Source organism: Denticeps clupeoides, chromosome 6, assembly GCF_900700375.1.
Source record: "Denticeps clupeoides chromosome 6, fDenClu1.1, whole genome shotgun sequence".
NCBI lineage: Eukaryota > Metazoa > Chordata > Actinopteri > Clupeiformes > Denticipitidae > Denticeps > Denticeps clupeoides.
The window spans coordinates 431,163-456,946 of NC_041712.1; the positions used below are offsets into that span (position 1 = coordinate 431,163).

Here is a 25,784-nt window from a genome sequence, read left to right on the forward strand (position 1 = left end):
TGGAGGTGGGCATGTTAGATGTCGGCGCTGGTGTGGTCCTGTCACAGTTTGGTCCCGATCAGAAATGCCACCATGTTGATGTTTCTCAAATACGTTCAAAATGACGCTGTAATGTTTTGTGGTAGAGGACTGTGAACGTCTGATCTCCTCACAATCTGACAATCTTATTTTTTTCACCTTTCACCTTTTCTATCGACCCGGCAGCCGGAATACAAAAGCAAACCCCCTTTCCCTCACAACTTGGCCTTGCTGTTTCATCTCTGCACACTCTGTACTAAGCAAAGGCTGAATGTTGCTAAGGATAGAGGCACAGTATGTTACCAAGCAATAACGTGTGTCCAATGACGCACTGAATAGCACCACAGACCTTTGTCTTCTGTGTGAAGCCTTTCTACTCCCACAGCCATGAAGCATGGAACAATTCCACTCATAATTCAATGAGGGCTGAAAAGAACTTGCCGGTGCTTTTTCAAAGCATACTGATTGCAATATGCATTCATACAGCCTTGCAAAATTTACAGTCAAGGTTGTTGGAAGAAGTTCAAGAAACTTTCTGAAATAGAATGTTAAATGCTGCACTTCTATTCCTCTCTGTGTATATGGCCCAGTAAAACATCTCTTTAGTAACACCACTGCATTGGCCAATAAAGCACAGCAGCGTCTCTACTTCCTCCGCAAACTTAGAAGAGCAAGAGCACCAGCCCCCATCATGTACACATTCTACCGAGGAACCATCGAGAGCATCCTGTCTAGGTGCATTACTGTGTGGTTTGGAGCCTGCAATGCGTCCTGCCAAAAAACTCTCCAACGCATAGTCAGAGCAGCTGAGAGAATCATCGGTGTCCCTCTCCCCTCCCTCCAAGACATCTACAGCACACGCCTCACCAAGAAAGCCCTCTTCATAGCAGCCGATCCCACCCACCCAATGCAAACCTTCTTCAGCCTGCTGCCATCAGGGAGGAGACTGCGGAGTCTCCAGGCCAGGACCAGCAGACTGAAGGACAGCTTCACCCATCAGGCTGTCAGGAAACTCAACTCCCTCCCGGCTCTGCCCCCACTCCCCTCACTCCCCTCTTCTGCTCCACAAACTTTCTGATCCCTAACACACACAAACTGACCATGCACCAGTCACTCTGTGCAGCTCTGGTCTGCCAACTACCTCACTTGTCACTTTGTCACTTTAAACTTACCTCTGTTGCACTACATGGGTTTGCACTCTCCACCATGTGCCCTTATTTGTATATGGTGTTTTTAAAATTGTATATTGTGTTTTTTTTTTTATTGTATTTATATCTTTATATTCAATGTTACTGTTTTGTATTTAATGTTACTTGTATGGGTCTGAGAGTAACGTAATTTCAATTCTCTGCATGTCCTGTACATGTGGCAGAATTGACAATAAAGCTGACTTTGACTTTGACGAAAATTTTTAATCATGCTGTGAGTGCTCAACAGCAGAGCCCCATGCTCGTGCAACAGGCTATTTGGGCAAAGCAGGTTTCTTAAGATCAACAAGAGCAGCTCATCTTTACTGCAGGAACACCCTCGTCCTGTGACAAGTCATAATTTTCACTCATGATCATTATTTTAACAATGATCTATCATGCTACACTGAATTCCTGATTTCATTTAATTCAGAATTCAGTGTTCAGGGTGACAACTGAGTTTTGTGATTAGACAAAAGAACAAGACACTGAGCTAGTGCAGGTCTAAAGCAGTACCGGACATGCAGTGGGTGGCACCCTTAGGTGGGGAAAATGTTTCAGTGAGTGACCGGTTACAGCGGCCTTGAATAGTGCTGCCATTATCCACCAGGATGTAAACCTGGCAGCATTGCTGATACGGTACTTATGCAGATACTTTAAACAGAACCGGTGGAGTGTGGCAAAAATTATACTCTCACGGAGAACATAATTGTCATCTGCTGCCTTTCAACGTTGCTGTTTGCATTTTAATTTAAATGGTAAAGGTGTTAGAGTTTCTTAAACCACAGCTTTCTTTGTGAATCTTCCACGATTCAATCAATTTTACAGTTAATGTTGTTGCTAAGCAACATCATTCGATCCGCAGTCAGACAGGTAGCAGGCACTGGTGACCTTAAGTTTTGTTAGATAAAAAGGTGGGTGAAATGGAAGGATATTTAAATATATAAAATGCTATGATACATCAGAGCTCCTAATATATCTCATTGCCAGGAACAACATAAAATAGAAAAAAATCCCTTGCAAACAATGGGTATATCTGTAGAAAATAATCAGATGTCCACCGTGAAGCTCCCAGAAGCTCAGTCATTTTAAACATAAAGGGCCTGTGAAATAGCAAGCTCTCCCAGCATGATCCACATCACCCGGAAGGGGGCTGTAGTGGCAAGTGGTGGCGAGGACGAGCAGGTGGAAGATACTGACATCAGCAGTGAAGAGGCGTTGGAGAAAGGCGTGGAGTTCACATACTCCATCGTGGATGAGCTGACGAGAAAAGAACTCTGTGGCATCATCAACCACGCTCTGGTTGAGTGGGACGAGGGACAATGAGGTGGGAGAATGGAGTTGGGAACGTGATCTCATCCTGGCCTCTGTGGCACTTCACCGGGAAGCAGGGGGAATGAGGATGATGGCCAGGAAGAAGACAGATAGCTATGTAGCAGAGAACATCCACCCTTCGTGCCAGCCACCTGTCCCAGCTCCCCGCACACACCCTATACCACATGATGGGAATACCACATTTGCTTTGGAATATGTATCCCCTATTTTTGTCCACCAGGTGGAGGAGCCACAGATGAGAAGACCCTAGAGGTCCCTGACCCAACTGCACCAGTGATCAGTGGCCTGTGTGACACAGTCCAGGTTGGGGGCTCCTTCTGAGGGGGTGTGGGAGGGGAGCGATGGGACTGGTAGCCCAGGTATACGATATGGAGGGCAGGCCAGGTGCAGGCCTGGGTCAGCCTCCAGGGGAACTGCTTGTCCCAACAAAAGCTTTTACTAATTTGAGGGTGGTGTGGTGGTAGGGTGGTAGTAGCCTAGTGGGTAACACAGGAGACCCGGGTTCAAATCCCTCATACTACCATTGTGTCCCTTAGCAAGACACTTAATCCTGAGTGTCTCCAGGGGAGGACTGTCCCTGTAACTACTAATTGTAAGTCGCTCTGGATAAGGGCGTCTGAGAAATGCCGTAAATGTAAATGTAAATGTAAATGTACTAATTAAAAGGTGTAATTCTCTAATCACTGAATTCCCTGATAAAGGTGGAATTCTCTAATCATATGGCAACAAGCGGGACTTTTAATTTGTATGTTTTTTCCGGCCACTGTTGTTGATTAGACTCAAGTCGATGCAAATTCGCAGAGTTATGAATTGTCTGGTATCACTTTAAGCTCTTCTCACTCTATGTCTTTGCATTACAATATCTGATCATTGTTGTCATTTGTTTTTCTGATTTGGTTTTAATTTACAGTGGACCCTGTTGTCCATTGTATCACAATCACTTTACTTGTTTTTCTACATGTACAATCTGTGTGCAAAGCTACAATATTTTGACTTAATCAGACACCAGACAATGAGCCCCACCAAGTGTTTAAAGCCTTTGATCAAGTTGAATATTCACTGTATGCTGCTGTGTTTGATCTATGTCAAGAAGGCAGGTTTCCCTGCAAGTGTGATCTCAGATGCCTGAAGATCATAAAGGACACAGAACCACCACCATTGGCTACATTTGAATTCACGACTGACCAGGAAGGAGCAGGACAAACAACCAGATGCACAATCATGAACAAATTGTGATCCCCATCGACCCTGGATCAAGTGTTCAGGCCCAGCAGGCTCAGTTTCTTGACCAGGTGCTGAGGAACGATTGTGTTGAATGCTGAACTGCAGTCTATGAACAGCATTTGTATGTATGTGTCCTTATTATCCAGGTGGGTGAGGGTCAGATGCAAGGTGGTGGCGATGGCATCGTCCGTGGAGCGGTTCAGACGATTTGCAGTGGGTCCAGCGTGGAGGGCAGCAGGGTCTTCATATGTTTCATGACCAGCCTCTCAAAGCATTTCATCATGATGGGTGTAAGTGCAATGGGATGGTAGTCATTGAGACATGACACTGAAAACTTATATATCGGCACAGGCATGATGGTGGTGGCCTTGAGACATGTAGGAACAACGGCAGTGCTCAATGAAGATGTCTATGAGAACATCTGCCAGCTGAGCTCTTTTCAAAGGATGTTGTCTGGTCCAGCAGGCTTTTGTGAGTTAACTTTGCGAAGAGTTTTCCTCACGTCCACCATAGTTAGACACAGAACCTGATCACTCGGAGGAGGGTTGGATTTTCTTGCAGTCACATCGTTCTGTTTGTCGATTCGTGTGTGGAGTCATTCAGCGCATCCGGTAGGGAGGGGCCACTGTCACAGGCAGAGGTTTTAGTCCTGTAGTTTGCAACGTCATCAGTGTATTTGCTGATGTAGCTGTTGAGTGATGTCGCTTCAGAACTGGTTTTGTGCCCCTTACAAGCATCTGTATGCTGGAATCAGCATAACAGTGATGTGGTCTGATTGGCCGAGATGGGGGTGGGGCTCCGCCCGGTACGCTCTGGCGACGTTAGTGTATACGAGATCCAGCGTGTTATCCTCTGTCATAGCAAAGTCCACATGTTGATGGAATTTAGGGAGAAGTGACTTGAGATTTGCATGGCTGAATTCTCCGGCGACAATGAACCGTTCGTCAGGGTGTACATTCTGCAGATCGCTAATAGCTCCAGTAGAACTGTGTGGAAAATACGCTCCAGTAATAAAAACTGAGGTTTCCACAAAAACAACGACGCAGCAGTCTCTATATTCCTGCTGAGTGTTCTGCTGAAGTTTGATGTAATCCAGTTTATTGTCTAGGCAACGGACGTTGGATATAAAAGGACTGACAGGAGAGCCGGCCGACTGGGATTAGCATTTAGGGCAGATATATGCATATATATGCAAATGTGTACACTGTATTTACAGTGTTTTGTATTTTGTTGTATATTTACCTGTCATTGGATGCAAATTATGTCATCAATATGTGTGAATCCTTTTAAAAATAATAATAAAATTCACTCTTGCTGGGGCTGACTTTAAGGAAGCATTGAGTCCACAATTTAATTGAATTATTCCCCATAATATTTGCGGTGTTGCCTTTAAACCTGCTGATTATTGGCCCTGTTGGTTTGCTGTAGTGGATTTATGCATCATAATGATTATTAATACTACTACTTAATAGGCTTTGCTTTGCTTTTAGATAGTTTGGTTTATTTTCTGTATCCGGCTGAGAAATCTGTATAGCAGTGGAAGTTGATATTATGCTTGTGAATCATATTTCCAAGTATATCCATATATATAGAGAGGTCCTAGAATGGAGCCTTGGAGAACTGTTACTGTATTAACCAGAATAGAAATCATTGGCCACTGTCTGGGGAAGGATGCACACCTCACACAGGGTTTTAATAAATGAAAGCTAACAAACACCAACAAGCAAAGCAATTGGAAGATTTTTGGTTTGAATCCCAAACCGGCAAGATGCCACTGAGCAAAGTACCGTCCCCACACACTGCTCCCCGAGCGCCTATCATGGCTGCCCTTTGCTCACTAAGGTGATGGATAAATGCAGAGGACACTTTTTGTTGTGTCACATGTGCTGTGCTGCAGTGTTTCACAATGACAATCACTTCACTTTCACTTAACATTCACTTATACATATAGACAAGGTAAAGCAGAAGGTATAAACTTACCTTCAGCACTGTGCTGGTCCTCAGTGTCTGGGAGTGGCAGAGAGCCATTGTCCAGACCACAGGTGCTCTCTGACTGTGAGACCTGAGGTGAAGGTGCCTGCAGGAGTCCTGCACTGGATGCTGTTGCAGGACCAGAGACACAAACAGGTGGTTACTCTAGTTCTCCAGGCTACACCAGTTGTTGGCTTTGCACACTTTAATGAACACCCCATGTATGAGGACAGCTTTCCCACCTGAATCCTTCTGCTGTCCACTGCCACTGGCCACCGCCTGGTGGTCAAAGCCACAAACCCCAGCATCAGAGTCACTACTGTCACTTTCAGTGGTGGCCACTACAAACACATACATGAGAGATGAATGTCAAAGGATTCTTTCGTTTTTGTTGTTGAAATCAACATTCAGATCAAGGACAGCAGGCGAAGAGTGATAAGTAGATTTTTATAACTCAACTTTTGATGCATCAAGAAAAGCACTTGGATGTTGCAGTGTGCATATTGCCGCTTTGCCACGCTGCTTGGCGTTTCACAGAATCTTGCTTCAGGCGTACAAGCAGTACAAAACAGTGGGTTTCATATGGCAGTACCAGCTTCAAGCCAACATGCACTCGTGCACTGTTCTTGACACAAGGTTCAGATGCTTACTTTCTCTCGGTCAGTGTGCAGAGGTTTTATAAAACTTAACTTTGACCCCTGTGTGCACAGAAACTTGCAGCGCGCTACTTGCAGCTTTGCTGGGCACTGTGCAAAAAGCAAACTTCAGATGCATATGCCAAAGAAAACAGTAGGTTTAAGAGCTCAGCACACTGCTTGCCGCATTTGATCTGAAATCGGCTTAAGCCTCTGGTTTGTCAGTGTCTGGTTCTGCTTGGAACATGTGCACGAAGGCTCTTTTTGAAGCAGCCATGTCGATTTTTTTTCATTTGAAGTGAACTCTTGTCATGCTGCCCACGGAACTGGGGCGTGGCAAGCAGCAGCTCCTTTGCATTTATGAATAATAATGTGAAAAGCCTGTTCTTTGTCACGATGGCTGCATGATGTCACAAGACAGGAACAGGGCAGCTTTATACAATCATACACCAATCATAAAATATGCCCCATCACAACTACATTTTAAGACCTGTAGCAAGTGTAAATTTTGTCCATAAAATTGTAAAAATTCTTTAACATTTTTAATATTTGTGTGTTATTGATGTTCTGTTGTGAATAAAATATTGGCTTGTGCGATTTGAAAATCTTTTATTAATTTTATTCAAATTTAAAAATGCCCTTACATGAATTTTGTTTTGCTTTTTTTTGTGCTTTTGCTTTTATATTGGACTTTGTCCCCTAATGCATCTAAAGTATCAGTCTTGGTGCAGACTGGAAAAATAAAATGAACCCACTTAGTTCTTCAGAGCCTCGTGTGATGGAACTAAAAACTATATATATTCATTTTGAAACCAGAATTTGTGCTCATTTTTACATCCAAGTAACTGCAATGCTTCGCATGTGGAAGCCATAAAGGTCAGTGGAGATAATGTTTTAGGGGAGGGGTTGGAAATTCTCTGGGTGAAAAAAGCATGAGAAATGGGAGGCAACCTTATGATGTCATAAGGGGAAAAATCCCAGATTTGACCATCTGAGCTGCCACTCTCTGAATGATGAAGCAGAATGGCCAAAGCACTGCAGGACCATAGACAGGCTAGGGCAAGTCGTATTAATGTTAAATAATTCACAATTTGAAATATATTCATATTTAGCTTTAAGGAACATTCCAACTTTTCTGGAGTTCGGGTTGTATTCACCAGTGGAGCTGGATTCTGCATCCAAGCAATTGCAATTTTGCATGTGTCCACTTGTCAGTCATGGTGTCATCAAAGTAAATTAGATGCCAGGACACCTTGATACTGCCTCACTAGAAACCCACCCTGAGTCTTTCTGTAATTACACTGACCCTCTTTAATTTAATTCTCTCTGTGTGACGAGAATATTTCAATATCTTCATTATTCATATTTCAAATATCTATTTATTGGTGTGAACTTGTATGAATACGGTTCTCACCTCTACTGTGAGCCCATTGATAAGAGCGGCCAAATGGCTCGGTGCTGGACATCTTGGTAGCAGCTGTCCCAGTGTGGGGCTGCTCCTCTTTAGAAGGCCGTATGTGTTTGGGTAGAACATTGTAGAACCAAGCACCTGAGCACTTCCACACCTGGGAGAGAAGAACATTTCAGTAGAGAATGGTATGAGTGTGCTCAGTATGAGTGTGCTGCAGTATTGGTTGATGAGCAGCATTAAGTAAGGAAAAGTGGAGAACATATGGAACATATGAAAATGACACATGACCAAGCAGAAAATGTCCTGAACATCCCTTCATCAGACCATCAACACAACTGCCTCATTTCCGATTCCCTTCAAAGAGAACTTGCAGAACTTCAAAGCATAATTTAAGTATGAAAACTGTTATAAGAATCGGTTCAGCTGGAGCTATGCTCATATACTGTACTGTACCAAGTGCTAATACAGGTGTACAAAGTAGCTCTGGTGCTCACCCTGTAACCTTCTTTACGGCTTCCTTGTAAAGCTAATTGCAGTGAACAGTTTCCTCTCAGCTTTTTAATTAGTAAAACGATACCATCAGTCATTTGCATGTGGAGAAGCAGTGTTTTGTGAAATTGGTTTTGTTGAAAGCTGTGCACAACCACTGGCCCATGTGCTCAGGGGATTGGTCAGTCAAAGCTTGTATTCAGATGAATACAAGAGCACTGGGAGCCACAGTGTAAGTCAACCATGGACAATGTCACTCTTCATCTGAGTCCTCATCCCACAGACAGTTTTACAAAGAAAGCTTTGCTCTTAAGGATTAATCGATGGTCAGAATTCATACTCATATACTTGGCCAATAAACACAATTTTGATTGCATTGCACTTTTTGCACTGGTGCGGCAAACTTTTTTTCTTAGTTTTTCATGGCATCGCATTTAACACCACAGTTTTACAGGTTTTTCTTCTTCTTTTTAAATTGCTGTCCATATAGACGATATTGATTAACTAACAATCTGGTTAACATAAAGATCTTTATATGAAGAACAATTTTACAAGAAAGGTAATTAACTGAAAATATGTCTGTGCTTAAAGTGCATAAAAATAAATTAAATAAAAAGAAAATCCAAGTTGAATGTGCAAGTGTTCTAAGAGCTTGAACTTGGTCATCCTCTCAGCCTCTCGGATGATCTGGGGAGAGGGGCCTGGACATTTATCACTGCATGTAATTTGTAATTTCTAGCATTTTATGGCAGGCTTGCACGGTAAAGGCATGTTCCGGTGACATAACGTAAAAAATGTATAAAGGGTCATGTTGGTTGACATCTGCCACTAAATAATGTCTGGTTCGGCATTTTAAAAAGCTGTACTTGTTTTCAGGCCTGATTAAAGCTTTAATCCGTGGCTACATACAAAACACACATTTAGAGAAAAATCAGCATTCAAATAAAAAAGTATAGAAAATAGTCTAGGAAATATAGCTGCTCTACCTCTCTCTTTTTGCTGCAGATTTTGCACCGCCACTGCACCTTCTTCTGTGTGCACATGGTTTCAATGGCACACTTTGTACACACTTTCTGTAGCACAAAGAAAGAGATATTATCTGTACAGAAAGTAGTGAACAACAACAGAAAAAAAGCGTGTAAAGCAACCAGCAAAAAAGAACAGCAGGATTACACAGGAAGTTTAATAAAGTGCATATACAAAACACATCAGATTAATCATTAATGTACTCAACAAATAAAAATGCTTTATTATTTTTACTTTTAATGAAAAACTATTTGTGCTGTTTAATATGACACAATGCAGCAGAATTACAGAATTACAAATACAGCAGAAATACTCAAAATTACATCCTGATTATTTTACCAGAGACAGATACTGTAGTTGCTTCTCTGATTTATACCTGAAAATATCTGGGTTATGGAGTTTTTGTGCTAAAACAAGCTTTTCATATGTCAGACTACAGAATTGACATTTTTGAATCCCGATCCACCAAGGTACCACTGAGGTGCCACTGAGCAAAGCACCGTCTCCACACACTGCTCCCCGGGCACCTGTCATGGTGCCCACTGCTCACTCAGGGTGATGGTTAAATACAGAGGACGCATTTCCCTGTGTGCACCATATGCTGTGCTGTGTATCACAATGGCAATCACTGTGGAACACAGAAACAGCAATGCTTTGTTTTATTGGTATTGTTGTTCAGTTTAATCTAAACAGAAGGGTGCTATTCCTCATTCTTCATTGTCCAATGAATTTCGGGGCGAGGGGCCTACCACCACTGCAAACACATCAGAAGACCAGAACAGCAGGAACAATGAAGACCTCCAATCAGACCTCCTCATGCCTGAGGATCCAAGAGCTCCTCTGGGATCTCCGATATGGAAAGTCTAAGGAGGCCTGCACTGAACTGAGCTTGGACAGGAAGATTGCACCCTCTAGTGGACCAGGATGCATGAGAAGAGCATTTCTCCTGTCATGAGATTCGCAGTATTAACACCTGGGCACAGTTATTCAAAAGTAATCCAGGGGGATTTTGAATTAACAAATTGGTTTGAATATTGAAATGTGAGTTTTTCAAAAGGAAAAGAGGGATTCTGAAATCAGATCAGATCACCTAATCCGATCTCAGTTTTAACTTGGATCTTTCTGAAAGTTGGTCACAAAAGCATGTCTGCTGATGATATATAATTTTTATATACTTTGTAGCACAGTGGCAGGGAAAATAAAGCAGGAAATAAGACATTATTGAGAATCTGGCTGTATAAAAATGAAAATATTTGTTTCGTGTGCCATTTTCCGTTGATGAATCTATGCTACTGGTATTTTTGGTCTGCCTCTCATTCAGTTCCATTTAAAGTACTACTAGTAATCCAGAATTTGGTAATCCTGAAACTTCTGTGCTTGGATAACATGAATTACCAGATCCTGGATCTCAAAATTGTTATCAAGATTAAATAGTTTGAGAAAAATTGGGCCATGGTGTATGATCCAATTACTGGTTAATTCATTATAAAAAAGTATAATTTGTGATATTTGTTGAAGTGCATGATTTAGTTAATACGTGTTGCGGTATTTTTATTTAATGATTGACATTTGAGCTTCCGGTAGACAGTAACACGTCACTTGTAACTAGTTCAGTGGAAGCTAGAGAGCAATACAGTTCTGTGACCGAGTTTGCCAGAGTGATTTACTTTTATGTTCTTTATACTAAAACTCTGGATTCCCTCACGTTTCAAATGCCTGTTGTCAGACTGGCTTCACAAAGTGGCACATAAGAACAAAACTGAGCGCCACAGTATTCCTTCAGAGGTCTGGTGGAGGTTTTGGGCGGTCGATGTTATGATGGTGCAAGCCACGTACAACTGACAGTATCAATATAAGCTCTTCAGATGTGAGAGATGAATCTAACAATACTCATCCCAGTACCTCTGAGGCATTGAAGGCCATCACACAGCGATCACTGTACCTTACAACAGTCCAGGCAGAGCACAGACGGCGCTCCAAGCAGTCCTAGTGTCTCCCTGCACAGAAGGCAGTGAGACTGTCCATCTCCTACCGCCACCCTCTTCATGTTCTCCAGACGTTCCACTAGACGCCTGTAGGACACACACAGTCAAGGGAGGAACACTGCAGCCACAACAAGAACTGCAATACATATGGTCTCTGCTCCTTACCCAATCCTGCGCTGCTCGGCGTGGTCCAGCTGCTCAGCCCTGTGGATGACGCTTAATATAGCGTCCAGCTCAGACTTTCTCAGAAGTTGACTTTTTCTTTGCCTCTCTGTTTGATACGTGTGTACAGACCAGCCTGTCTGAAGCCTGATAGACAGACAGACGATCAGGCACATGCACAGAATGGAAGAAACTGTAAAACATCTGTGGAGTTTATTCAATTACTTTGCTCTGAGGGCTAATTGTCTGTCATTAGGACAGACCCACTGGTCAATTCCACTGCCAAACATGCCGCCTTTCATGTCTTCTAAAGACAAAAGAGAGAGAGAGACACTGGATCATGACCGGTAACCAACGGTGGTGCCACAAACACGAGCAGGCCTTAATTAATCCTTAATCATTAAAAATCAGTCCTCTCATACAGTGATACTACAGTATTCACAGTGCATCAACATTTTCTAAAATGGACTAAATTCATTTTTTTTCTCTATTCTACAAACAACACCCCATAATGACAACATAAAAAAAAAGTTCTTTTGAGAACTTAAAAGTTTGTAAAATTCTCTGGTCTTTGGTGTGAGGAAAATTTGGAGGAAACCAGGTAGCGCTCATCACAAGGCCAATACCGTCCTTACAGTGAAGCATGGTGGTGACCGCATCATCATGCTGTGTGGATGTAGCAGCAGGAACTGGGAGGCTAGTCAGGATAGAGGGAAAGATGACTGCAGCAACATACAGAGACATGAACACCTGCTCCAGAGCGCTTTTAAACATCTTTCAACAGGACAACGACCCTAAGCACACAGCCAAGATATGAAAGGAGTGTCTTCAGGACAACTCTGAATGTCCTTGAATGGCCCAGCCAGAGCCCAGACTTGAATACGATTGAACATCTCTGGAGAGATCTTAAAATGGCTGTACACCGATGCTTCCCTTCCAACCTGATGGTGCTTGAGGTGCTGCAAAGAGGAATGGCCCAAACTGGCCAAGGATCGGTGCTCCAAGCGTGTAGCACCATATTGAAAAAAACTTGAGGCTGTATTTGTGGCCAAAGGTGCATCGACAAAGTATAGAGCAAACACATTGAGTTCTTATGTACATGTGAATGTATATGTACATTTCTTTTTTATTTTATTTGAATAAATTTGCCAAAACCTCAAGTAAACTTTTTCATGCTGTCATTATGTGGTGTTGTGTTGAATTCTGAGGAAAAACATGAATTTAATCCATTTTGGAATTAGGCTGTAACATAGCAAAATGTGGAAAATGTGATGCGCTGTGAACTTTTTAAATAAAGAAATAAGAACACATGCAGAGAATAAGCAAGTGTGCCAATGCAGCTATTGTGGTTAGGGCTGGGTTGACCATGTCTTCAGGAACTGAAATACACCATTAACACCGTGTTAATTAAGAAATAAAACACCATACTTTATTGTAGTGTTAAACAGAGACCTTGGTCTGTTCAGAGGTTTTCTCTTTATACACCTCGAACTTCCTCTCACCAGGAAACAGATAAGAAGCAGCTGTGCACAGAAGGGGGGAGGGACATCTCTGTCCCTTTTTTAAATCAGGAAATGAAGAATACAAGCTGAAAAGCTGACCATTGACTGGTGTTCTGCATGACCCTTCGCTGAACGATTAACTAGGTTATTTGCATTTCCATGCAACCTAATGGAGTGGAGCCTGCACCAGCTGGTAATGCTGTGGCCCTCGGGGAGACAGAAAGAGAAGAACTGGCAGGAGGAACCAGCGCTTTGTTCCTGGTCACATGACACACGAACATCTGGCACCAAATGCTGCGCTCAGGGAAAATAAAGGATGGAATTTATCGAACAACTCACATATTGGATTTAGAAGGTCCTTTGGCCCCCGGTCTGAAGAACGCTTCACTTTTGTGGAAACAAATAGTTCATTGGAGACAGAGGAATAATTCATCAAGTATGTATAAAATATAATAACGTGTCAATATTCAATATGTTGTACAAGTGAATATCAAAATGTGCCCGTTGTAAGCCAAGTTTTTAGCATTTCACCATGTGGTAAGGTTCTAAAAGTCCTCATAAACAGAAGTCAACTTTACCTCTGATCCTGTCCTGGAGCCAGCAAGCAGTACGTTTCCTTCCTCTTGGAAAAGCGTGAGGTCATCTGCCCCTGCCCTCCTCCCAGGCATGTTCACCGCCAGGCAGGCAGCATATGGCTGACTTTCCCAACAGACCCAGGAACACTATCCTTATGCAACCAGCTGTCATGCAGCAGGTGACCTGAGGGAAACCTGCACAGAACAGGGAGCTGGACTCGCCAGGACTGAGCTTTGCTGCAGGGTCTCGTGTGATTGGTCACTTCACCCTGTCTTCTGATTGGTTTGTGTGGTCGGACTGAGCTTTGCAGCAGGATCTATTCCTGTCTTCTGATTGGTTAGTGCTGTCCCACTGCCCACTGCATGGAAGCCAAGTCTTGTGAAATGCCTATTTTTTATCCAACATGTAAGAATAGTGAAGAGCTCATCAAAGAAATTGGTTTAAAATGCACTGCAATAAACCATAATTTACTGGATGTCAGCACTGACCAGGTCTTCAACCCCGGGTCTTCAGTCAATGTTGGCATGGGCAGTGTGTTACAGTGGATATTTTACAAAGTTGACCATAACGAACCATTTCAGAACTTTTATCATGTTCAATGCGACCTACAGTTCATTAAAAACACTAAGAAATCTTTTGGGTAAAAAGAGCAATAAGTTTGTTGCTAAAGTATGTTCACTTTGTTGAAGCACAATTTGATTTCATTGCAACATTCAGCCATTCTTCTATTAATTTTTATGTATGTGTAATATTGAGTCATTATTCTTCGCCTCGTTCTGGCATGGTCTGCGCAGATTGTTGGCTGATTAGAGGAGCGGAGCAGGGATCGATGGCGCCATCGTGTGGATGTGTGTAAAGTGGCCGGGATGGTGTCTGATTGGAGGTTTGTCACCAGCAGGTTGGGGCTCCGCACTCAGGAGCTTCTGGGATTGGCCTATTTTAATATCGATTGGGACTGGGCTGTCCATCTGCCTGTCTTGCGTGAACATGTGCTGCAGATGTTGGTCCCAAACTGGTTAGCATGGAGGTGCGAACCAGTCAAGTTGGCCTCCATGGTGCCACTTCTGCGCTGTTTGGGTTTAGTTGCATTTCTTTTCTCTCCTTTGTGACATTTGTTGAGCTCCTTTTTTGTATTTAAATATATCTGTGGGATATTTTTTTATGTTAATGAGCTAATAAAGTGTAACTGCTGTGTGTGCGGGAAACTTTTGTCCACCTGTATTGTGAAGTGTGTCCCTTTCATTTACCTATTGTGCCCTGTCCCTTATGATAAGCGGAGTTGGCTCTGGGTTTTTGTCATGATCGAGGTGTCCCTCGGGTGGTGTGCTCCTGCTCGGTGGTCATTTATCAGACAAAAAAGGCCTAAATTAACTGGTATTTGGAACTGTTGATGATTCCATACAGTTCCCACCAGTTCCAACTGAGGAGCAGCCCCAGTGCATGATGGTGCCACTGCCATGGTATGGCGTTCTTCTGGTAGTGTGAAGTGCCAAACCTTTGGAGGGACATCCAGTTCTCGAACGTGACTTCCTGTTGCCTCTGGGCCACCAGATGGTGCCACATCACAGCCAGTGACTATGTGACTGCCGATCATGGCAGCTGTATAGATCACCTCATGTCTCCAGTCCTGGTCAGTCGTCTGTGTTGTCTGTGTTGTGTAACCCACAGGAAAAGAGCAGCCTTGGTTAGGTTTGTGTTGTATTTATGTTCAATAAAGTCATGCAGTTGTGCCTTGTGCCCTCTTTCAAGCTTGACATAGATTTTCTCCACTTTTTGATGGATTTTCACTGTGCTCCAATGTAAATCCAATGCCGTGAACATTGCCTGAGAAGATGGATTTCTCTAATTAAAGTATTAGTTTATTAGTTTTATTTTTTCAGATCATATTAAGGTGGGAAACTTTATGAATGATTCATTGCAGATCGGCAATTTAACAATTTCCTCGTCCCTACTGCAGGGTTCACTGAGAAATCAGGTTACAAATTTCACATGATCAATTCTTATATTTCTCTGCTGTACAATGTTGTGTGAACTGTCTGTACTTTTAACAGGGTAAACGGCAAAAGGTAAAGCAAACAGAGACAGACATTTATTTAGTCTTCAATCAGTTACATCTAAAAGACATTTGGACAAGGTGATTATGACATATTTATACAAATGAGTGCAAAGGCACATTGGTGGTGGTGGTGGTGGTCCTGCGGAGTGTACTGGGCCTTGTAGGGGGAAATGAAGAGGTCATGTGTGGGTATACACACAGAATGTGCTGCGGTGTTGATTACGTCTGGGCCTTTTTTGAGGAAAAAAGTGGTCCTGCTGTTTCACCCATTTCACGCAAAGTTGTGAATGAAGAGGACAATCCGAATCTACACACAATACCTAAAACATCACTTATGACTATGTCATAAGAAAAAGAAGAAGAGTGCTGCTGATAAGGCCTTCTGGAATGTGAGGGTATGTGCTCTCAAGCCTCCATCTTGTTAGCTGCACCGCCCTCAGCAGCAGGAACAGGGCAGTAAGGATACAAGACGTGATCCTTCCCAGGGATGGGAATGGGGTAAAATACACCAACAAGTCAAAGGTTTGGACGCACCTACTCATTTCCAGCTGTTACATGTGTTTACATTACAGAACATGAAATAATACACGCTGGGTTATGTGATAAACCAACAGGGACAGTTTCCAACAGTATCTCATCAAGCGGCTTTTAATGATGACAATAGGGACCAAAGATGATAAAGAGGAAAAAACAGATTCATCCAACACACTTCCCTTTCTCCTCATACAACAAATACTAAAATATGTTTCTTGCATTAGATTCTTCAAAATGGCTCCATCTTAGTCCCCATAACCGCCACTGAGTCGGGGCGTCCAGACTTTCAACTGGTAGTGTATATATGATGATCCCATTTCACAGCCAGTCCATACTCGCTGTCCAGAACCACTTAGTCCTGAAAATCAGGGGCGTGGCTGCCAGAGGCCATCCTGGGACACTGGGCATCAGTCCTCCACGTGCTAAATCCTCGTCCTTCAGAGTACCACTGAGTAAAAGCAGGTTGGTGTTAAGAAGAGCAGCTCTAACTGGGTTCACAAAAAATCATATCACATGCTACAAAAGGCAAGACAGTCAAATCAATAACCAATTTAAATCGAGTTCATTTTATTAAGGTGTGAATGAATCTGGTAAGAAATGGACCAATAAGAAGCTGTTGCATGCAACTACATTCAACAGTCATCAGACCATGTTCACGCTTCTGCACTCAACGTTTTCTCATGACTGTATTGCAGTTATGAACAAGTCTGCAAATAATAATAATAATAATAAGCTGCACCAACTGTGTTTGATTCCAGATGCCACTCTTTCATGGATAAATGTGATAATGAATAGACACTTACGAAGTCTGGACCAGGCATTTAAACTAAAGTGAGAAGTGAGATTGAACATAGGCATGATGAATTTAATCTAAGGCTGGATAATATCTGGAGAGATCATATATTGATTATGAAGATTTGTATCTGGTGATGTACACTAATCTCTAATCCTTGACGTTTGAACTGTTCTACTGAAAAAATTTTATACAAAATGCATCAAGGAACTAATCTGTCGGTGTAATTTACACCAGTAACATGATTTAGAACTATTACTTAAAGAATGAGGAAACCTCAAAACCACCGGCCATGTTTGGCTGATTCTACAAATGAGTTTTAGATGAATGGTAGAAATACTGATATTGTGAACATACCAAGTAATAATGTTTAAGACATATCCCCCAGCCTGAATGTAAAACATTACGAATTGTCAATCAGGTGGCCACAGTCCAGACCAGGTACAACACACAGAAGATAAAGCAGCAGAAGGGCAAGAGGCTGTAAAATACGGATGAACAGGTCTTCTACAGTAAGTGGGCTACTGGGTGTGCATACAGACTGGTCAGAGCAGTGAAACGTCACGTCGCTGTGCTGCAGGATACGATAAGAACACGCTTCCCCTGCATGAGCCATATAATGACACCGCACAGATAATCTGGTGACAGATGTTGTGTCACAACAAAAAAAATAGCCCTTAGAGAGTGTCACAGACCTAAACCAGACCAGCAGAGGTGACCAATGAAGCTGACACTCTCCCGTTCAGTTTACGTGTCTAGAGAGGTGGTGGCGGCGGCGGCTCAAGTTCGTACAGTTACAGATGATATGCATGCTGAACGCTGCAACAAAGCTTTCACTGAGGAGGGAAACACATAGACATCACACTGGTGACAGAAGAAAAACCAAATCATTTCCCAGCTTCCGGCTTCAGTCCATAGCTGAATCCAGTTAGAAAAGGTAAAAGATCCAGCAGTGGAGGTGATGCTGCTTCATTCCATTTCCACAAACCAACCAGATGCTTTGCTTTTATTCTGAACTCAGGCCTTACAATGGATGATGGCACAGGGGGCTCAGACACACTGATTCAGTACTCACGAAGAGTAACACACACACACACACACACACACACACACACACACACAGTAGACGCAGGCACTTAAATGTCTTTGGTTGGAATGACCCAACATTGCAGAAAAATGCATTCACAGAAGTTTTTCACCCGTCCCATGGGTTCAGTAGGCGACAAATGTTTCATTCAGCCAATCTCCTTGACAGATATGCTGCGCTTTTATCCCTCGGACAATGCCACCTGTGTAAAATACAGATACAAGAAGAAACATGAGAACATGCATGTGTACGCACTCACACGCCTGCCGGCCATAATATTAGCACCACTGGTGATTGGTTTGTTACCACGGTACCTGGCAGTGGGTGGGATGTAGACAGCAAATGAACACTTCATCCTTCAAACTAATGCACTGGAAGCAGAGAAAACGGCCACTGCAAGGGTTTTTTTATAAGGACTAAATTGTGGCTGCTGGGTCACAGCACGTCCAAAACTGCAACTCTTCAGGGACATTCCTGGTTTGTAGTCAGGACCTAACAAAGGTGGCTTTGATGCACATGACCTGTACTGTCCGACTGAACAGAAGATTTACTGACAAATTTCAAATCAAGCTCAAAGTTTATTAACATACAAAGCAAAATATGCCTTTGCAAATTATTTTTTCTTTCACAACTGATGAATTGTAAAATTTACTTGTCAACAATGACATTGTAATGCCAACTTTGCTGCCTTCAGCTCTGCTTTTGGTCATTCTGGTCTTTGCTTGCTTTACATTCCCTGGCAACTCAATCTGTACTCATACATGAAAGAATCCATTTAAATCTCATGGTTTTCTGCATTAATCGGTCATAAAATATGGTCATCTATAATATCTCATGTAGCTGGGTGGGTGCAGTGCAGCTGCTGATGTTCTGCTGAGAGAGCTTGGATCCTGCTCTGACACACTACCTACCTAAATGATGTTGCTGAGCAGAAACAGCCCTTCATGGCAGTGCCCTCTTTCAGAGGGATAACGCGGCTAATGGTATATTGAGTAGAAGGTGGAGGTGGTGCCAAACATGTTTTCCAGCGTGTCTCACGGATGGATTGAGAATTTGGAGTACATAAACCCCTTGAAGTTGCAGAGTTCTTCCCCTGCTCATGACTAAACAAGAACATCTATCTATAACTATTGAAATCATTTCAGTAGTTGACATCATTTCATAGATAGATAGATCGATAGATAGATATAGATATATATAGACAGACACACACACACACACACCACACCCTGACACATGTGCCATTGCTCATCTTACCAGCATAGAGGTCATGATGAATCATTGTACATAATAATAGTCAAATAAAAACAGCATCAACAGCGCATCAAATCAATCGTTCTGGTAATTAGATACAAACCTTTTCAGTACAGAAGTCTGCATTGTTTTGCCGTACTTTGCCTGGCCGACCCTTAATGACTGCATAGCAGAACAAAGTGATCACCATCACAAACAGGAAGTAGCTGGTGTGCATTAAATGGAGGTTTATAAGAGAGCGGTCATCCTGTCGATGAAAGACGATACTTTCCATTAGATATAACATATATGAGGAGTATCAGGAGAAGTGTAAAGAACTGAAACACACATTATTTCGAATTTTTTTTCAGGCCATCTCGCCAAAGTACTCACATCTGGGACAATAACCGTGAGTTTGGGGTTGAGGGCATGGTACACCTTCCCAATGGCTCCTTTGTAACACCAGAAGGGGTTGTAGTCCTGTGTATATTTGGTGTCGGAATCACGTGCTGTGGTGAAGATTTTGTACCAGGATGTGGCATTGCTGTAGGTCTCTGGAACACAGTGAGGTGGCTGCCTGAAAGAGGACGTAAACCAGACCATGGAGACCACTTCAGCAGTATTGCAGTCGCTTCTCTAAAGACGAATAAGGTGGGAAGGGGAATTGGAGCTTACACTGTGACAGGAAAAACACTGCTGGCCGCCGTGATGGTCATACAGGTGCTGAAGACCACCTGCTCACAGTGGCCATGCAGGACACAGTCATCTGAATTCCAGGAGGCTGGCAGGGTGAAGGTAATATTTATTTCCTCGTGCGATTCCCGCCCTGTGTGGAGCAGAAAAGGTGACGAATGGGGAACATGCCACCCACACACAAAGCAGCAAACAAGTGACGACAGAGTAGCACATACCTGCCAAGCCAACCTGCTGACCCAGCACAGTGGCATAAAGGTGGGTGATGTTCCGCGAGTAGCCACCAAATGGCCGCAGAGGGTCCAGAGTGAGGGTGATTGGCACAGAGATATTGATGGGGCCCGGATCCTCCAGCAACAGCGGGGCCTGGGTACTCGAGTGGCCCTGACTACTGGTGACCATGCTCTCGGGCGTGGTAGATTCATTCAGGCCGTGCTTCAGAGTCTCATTCTCGGAGATGCAGAAATCCAGTTCATTGAAGCGCAACAGGAATGTATTCCAGTCCTGAGGACAAGCAGATCATTTCAAGCTGAATGTGTTTTTGATATTAGATTCGTCATAATGACAGCTTATGCACCACTGTTCCCTGAGGAAAAGGACAGAGGTACAACATGGAGTGTGGGATAACCCACAGTAAAAACATCTCCCCCAATTTCAGTACCAATCAAAGTGGCACTCTTTCTCAGGGAACAGCAGGTATAACCTGATATGGAACATATATCCACGCCCTATCCAGTGGATCTGAACCAGCTAACACCGGGACAGAGGGGTGGGGTGGGGATTTCCCTGAGGCAATACAATACAAATGCAGAAAGTAGCACAGCCAAAAACCAATCAAACCACCCCAGGACATTTCAAGTGTGACAAGACAGCGGCTGGGTGATGTGACTTCTGTGGGATCTGGGTGGTTTGCGATATTTCACCCTTATCCAGAGTAGTGATTTCATTTCATTGCTATATGAAAAACCTGAAAATACATAACATTTTACAGAAATAACAGTACATTGTACAACACCAGAGTATGGATGCAGTGTAAAAATGACTCATATGCCCATATTTTGATTCACAATAGAACATAGAACAGGGAACGGAGGAGACCATCTGCTGGGATTTCGAGGTTTCTTATATAAGAATATATGATCCCAGCTCACATATTTTTACTAAACCTGCTGATTTAATCACATGAGTAGCTCATGAAATATGGCATGTCTTCAATCATGTCTTATAAATATGGGTTTATGAGATTACTATATTTCTAATGGCATCCTAACTTCTTCAGGCATAGGGGCTTTATCATTGTTTCAGAAAATGTCCTACCTCAGTCATTTCAGGAGATTTGATCTCCTTGATCTTGAAGAAATACCCAATTGTAAGGAAAGTAATGGCCACTGCACTCACACTGACCATAAAAATGACCAGAGGAGGACGGTTACTGATGTAGGATTTTAGATTCTCCAGAGGGCTTAACAGGTACACCTGCAGGAGGACACACACACACACACACACACACACACACACACACACACACACACACACAGTTCAGTGTTATAATAATCCAAACGTTAATGCACATGATGCATAGTAAAAGACAAGAGTAAAAATGACGTGTCTTTCATTTAAAGAGCAAATAAGATCAGGTCCACTGAGAAAAACACCAAAATTTTCACACTTAAACCTCAACATGACTAATATTTCTGTAAACTAACAGCATCATCTGGGCTCAAGGCTCCTGTGATCAATCATTACCATTATCGATTTTAACACAAAACTGAAAAGACTGAGAAGAGGGAGATGAGTGAGAGATAAGATAAGATAAGATCAACCTTTATTAGTCCCACAAGTGGGAAATTGCACTTGCCACTGGTGAGAAAACCGAATGCCGGCAGGATCGGCTTCCATTCTCCACTTCAGGAACTGCACTGTTTGGCACCAGCGAATAAAACCCTGTGTTTTCCTGGAGCCAGAGCACCCGACAGCCACGCAAATTTACAAGCGCTGGCAAAAAATAACCGCAGGTACCCCAGTAGAGCGATCCATGTCGCCGCTAACTATGTGCAGATGCGCCAGTTGGAAATAACTAAAGATAATTTTATAGAGATGCTTGAACTGGCTAAAACGATGTCGGATAAAGTAATCTGCTCTGGCCCATTACCGCAGTTTCGGCGTAGCGACGAGACCTGTAGCAGGCTCCTCGATATAAATCGCTGGTTGTCGGAGTGGTGTCCAAAAAATAAAGTGGGCTTTATTAATAACTGGCCAACATTTAGGGGGAAGCCTGGTCTTTTTGGGCGCGACGGCATCCACCCCAACTGGGCGGGCGCCACTCAGTTGTCTAAAAAATTGGCTCATAGTCTTAGAACCCAAAAACAAAACTGACTCACCAGAGCCGAGACCAGGCAGCAGACAGACTGGATAAACCGGGAATCTGCCATTTGCGTAGTCACCACCCAGCATCGCTCCATATAATCATAGTAGTGACGATTTTAAATCGAATACTAAAAGTGTCTGCAACAAATTTCATAATCCATATTTGATTATAATCGGTCTCTCTTGCGGACTGATGTCTGCTGAGTTCGACGCCTCATAGACAGAGCGCCGGTACAGGAAAGATAAAGGGCCACATGGGCCATAATTCACCTGCATTTTAATGTGCGCTTTTACGCTAAACACACCGCCGCCTGGTCTGTGAACCTGCTCAACATGACCATGCATTACGTTTACACGCTGTAACGTGTTTGGTCTGTGTCGTGGAGAACACGAGCTCACACCGGTACTGGGGTTTCCATCAAACTGTCTTTATTATGCTCACAGCACCTCAGTTCCGCCACACCTGCGTAAATGGCTGTAAACGCTCTTAATTCAGATGGGTACACATACCAAAACGTCACTATTTATATGTACAGGAAATAATAAAAGGGACCACGGTTGCTTGGACCAGGCTGCTGGGTTCCTCTGCGTGAGTAAAAAGTAAAGCTGCACCAGATCTGCGTGCATTTAAAGGAGCGCTACACAAATATATAACTGTTACACGCTTAAACCGACCACGTGTGATGCCTGCTCATATGTCCCCTTTCACACGGTGTTTCACCAAGGGCAATAGTTAAAAGCAGAGGACACATTTCGCTGTGTTTCTTATGGCAATCACGTCACTTCTTACCTCTGCATCGCTGCCACATCAACACCCTCTGAGCGGCGGTTTTCTGCAGCAGGCAACATGGCCTGAAAGAGCGAGCCTGAGCCTGGGGCATGTCAACATGCTCACATTTTTGCATTGATACAAGGGTCATGATTCAATTAGATCACAATATATTGTGATGCTGTATATGTTGTGAAATTCTACAGAAATTCTACAAGATGCTGTGATCGGTCTGTCATCTTTTCGGATTTCACTTTGCCTGATTGGCCAAGCAGTCATTGAAAAAAAGCCACTTAAATTGCAGTTCTCGCCGATACCGATACAGAGTACTTAATAAAAACATGATTTTAATTTACAGATAACAGCTTTAGTCATATAATTTAACAATTGTTGGAATTAAGAAAATGTATAAATTGCAATATTTGATGTCCCTGTATCGATAAAATTTCACCACATAAAATATCGCGAGAGAGAGAGAGACCTAGTCTGCTGCACTGTCCAGTAGAGGTATGAACCCTCACTAGTCTCACAATTTGATTACGATTATCAGTGCTTCAATATCAATGCATCATGATGCAGCCCATACATTTTCTACATGGTCATACAATGCTTTCAAATACAAGAGTTAAGGTCTCGCACACCTGTGTGGACGCTTTGATTTGCTACAATGAACAGAGAAGTGTTTGTATTGATCTCTTCCAAGATGGCTGCCTGTAACCACTAGTAACTTTTCAAAATAACTATTTCACTGCAGTGACAGAAAGTAAAGTAAAAAGTAATTCCTCAATCAGGTTTAAAAAGAAGTGCACAAATATCCTCCAGTACCACCGGCCTAGAAACTGGACAAAGGCATCTGACCCCCTTCATAAAACGGCAGACATTACTGCAAAGTAGACTTGACCTTTACCTGAACCACTGATCTTCTACACTATTCACACAAAGTGATCGAGTAGATTCTCTCGGGCATAAAAAGCCCAGATCTCAAGGTCCCTGCACCATGGCATGTCCTGCAGCCAACCTGGCTCCTTAAACTTACCCTGGGGACAACCAAAAATCACAACCCCGCACACCTCCCCGGATAAAAAAAAAAAATCCCAACGATTATCACCATTATTACCCATGAGAGAAGGGTAACGTTGCTGATAAAAGCAGTGAATAAGCCAGTGAAATAGTCCTGTTCTTATTTCAGTTTAATACTCACCAGTCCTGCTTGGCCAGATATTCCACCCATTTACACTTTCTATTAGAAGGCATACATACCACACTGCAATGTGTCAATTAAGATTTGTAGCCCTAATTGATGCATTGGTGTGTTTCTACCATAGCAAAGTAGTATATTTACCTCACACTACATCAAAATGTAACCAACATCAAGATAAAAGTAGATGTTCATCAAACATCAGCAAGTTAGTAGGGCTTTATGTGAAATTAAAAAAGCAGTGGGAATAAAACTGAGACGAGTTGAATTATATGCCACAGTGTAAACTAAACTTCATCAGCAAAGACAGTGCAATACAGGAAGCCGTAAACATGTGATTTCACAGCAATGCTCATTCAGTATGATCCTGCTCTCATTTACTGGCCAACATCAGTGCACTTATTAACATTAAACAGTTTTTTATTATCACTTTCTAAACAGAATAATCACATCCACAATTTGTAAGTTAATGATCAGCGATGGCGAGCTACACTGTCTGCATTTCACAAAGCGTCTGGAGTCGGCTCGCTATTGGAATTGTCCGTTCCACCTTAACCACCGCTCAGTATGCTGCAGTACAGCACGTCGCCTGAAGAGGGAGAGTTTAGCGAAACTTATATTCAGGAACATCCAGAATACTAGCACCGTTCGCAGGATTTCATGTTGAAGAATAGTTCGGAATTTTTGAAAGGACACAGACGTTTCCTGTTCCTTATAAGGTTAATTGCTGAAACACTCCTGAACGTAAGCCTTGCTAGCATGCTATACTGCTGTAGCAGCCTGCTGAGCACCATTTAAGGTGGATCGGACAATATGACTAAGGAGCTGCGAACAAGGAGTTAACTTATGCGTAGTGCACTTACAGTCTACAAATAAGCAAATGGGAGGCAGCGGGCATTTTAACATCTATGTTACGATCAAGGATTAGTCTCCAAGACCTAGTCATATAAATGATATAGCTTAAATCTGGTTTAATAATGAGCGTATAAATGCTATTCCAATTATGTGAGCGCAATCCTGCTAAAACCAAAGGGGAAGGTTGGGGTTGTGCTTTTCCTAGATAACCATCATTCACCTGTTAGCTGTCTAGCTAGCTTGACAGAACTAGCAGATCCATGACGGCTTGGAGTGTGCAAAACAACCCGCAACCACGACAGTAAAACTCACCATTTTCCTAGTGGGTTCGCACGATGACTAGGGGAGGTTGAAAGATGACTAGCCAGCAGCGGTTAGGCTTCAGTCATGGGGAAAAAGGCGAGGGTTCGGCAACAGACGGGCTTTCTTGCGTTTCTTCTGTCACCGCTGTTGCGCTTTCCCATTATTTGCAATTTTGCGGCGTAATCCACCGTCTTCCCTGCTATTTCTTTCGCGAACTCAGGTGTGGGTTCCCGAATGACACCCCTACGTTCTTCTTGCGACTTCCACGCAGACTTCCAAGCCCGTAAGCGGCGTTCGGCGTGTCGCTGTGCGCTACGTTATTAGCGTACACGACGCCCAACCAGTGTTTACAAAACGCTCGCATTCCGGGTGACG

General features: G+C 43.0%; 2 protein-coding genes across 6 annotated transcripts in view; both read right to left on the minus strand.

The window, feature by feature from the left end:
• Positions 1-13,709, minus strand: part of doc2b (double C2-like domains, beta) — a 60,912-nt gene extending 47,203 nt beyond the window's left edge. For 2 of the 3 annotated variants that reach the window (XM_028983055.1, XM_028983052.1), the window contains exons 1-10: positions 13,524-13,709; positions 13,285-13,332; positions 11,992-12,140; positions 11,669-11,750; positions 11,447-11,590; positions 11,239-11,368; positions 9,257-9,343; positions 7,785-7,935; positions 5,978-6,076; positions 5,745-5,864 (exon numbers count right to left, since the gene is read on the minus strand). In XM_028983055.1, coding sequence (XP_028838888.1) covers positions 5,745-5,864; positions 5,978-6,076; positions 7,785-7,935; positions 9,257-9,343; positions 11,239-11,368; positions 11,447-11,590; positions 11,669-11,745 — 808 coding nt within the window. In that variant the 5' untranslated portion in view covers positions 11,746-11,750; positions 11,992-12,140; positions 13,285-13,332; positions 13,524-13,709. The remainder of the gene's footprint in view (positions 1-5,744; positions 5,865-5,977; positions 6,077-7,784; positions 7,936-9,256; positions 9,344-11,238; positions 11,369-11,446; positions 11,591-11,668; positions 11,751-11,991; positions 12,141-13,284; positions 13,333-13,523) is intronic. The other variant, XM_028983053.1, reaches the window with a different exon arrangement.
• Positions 13,710-15,588: 1,879 nt separating this feature from the next.
• Positions 15,589-25,779, minus strand: tmem248 (transmembrane protein 248). Of its 3 annotated transcripts, XR_003750070.1 has the most exons (8): positions 25,419-25,778; positions 21,235-21,393; positions 20,136-20,421; positions 19,900-20,050; positions 19,618-19,801; positions 19,349-19,492; positions 17,600-18,193; positions 15,596-16,559 (listed from the first exon to the last, which is right to left on the minus strand). XR_003750070.1 is itself a non-coding variant. In XM_028982532.1 (7 exons), exons 1-7 carry the CDS (start codon positions 25,419-25,421, stop codon positions 18,173-18,175), a joined length of 948 nt encoding a protein of 315 aa, XP_028838365.1. In that variant the 5' UTR covers positions 25,422-25,778; the 3' UTR covers positions 15,596-18,172. The 3 variants fall into 3 exon arrangements, 2 of the variants coding, with proteins under 2 accessions (XP_028838366.1, XP_028838365.1); XM_028982532.1 differs by having other exon boundaries at positions 15,596-18,193; XM_028982533.1 differs by lacking the exon at positions 21,235-21,393 and having other exon boundaries at positions 15,589-18,193; positions 25,419-25,779.
• Positions 25,780-25,784: the final 5 nt, after the last annotated feature.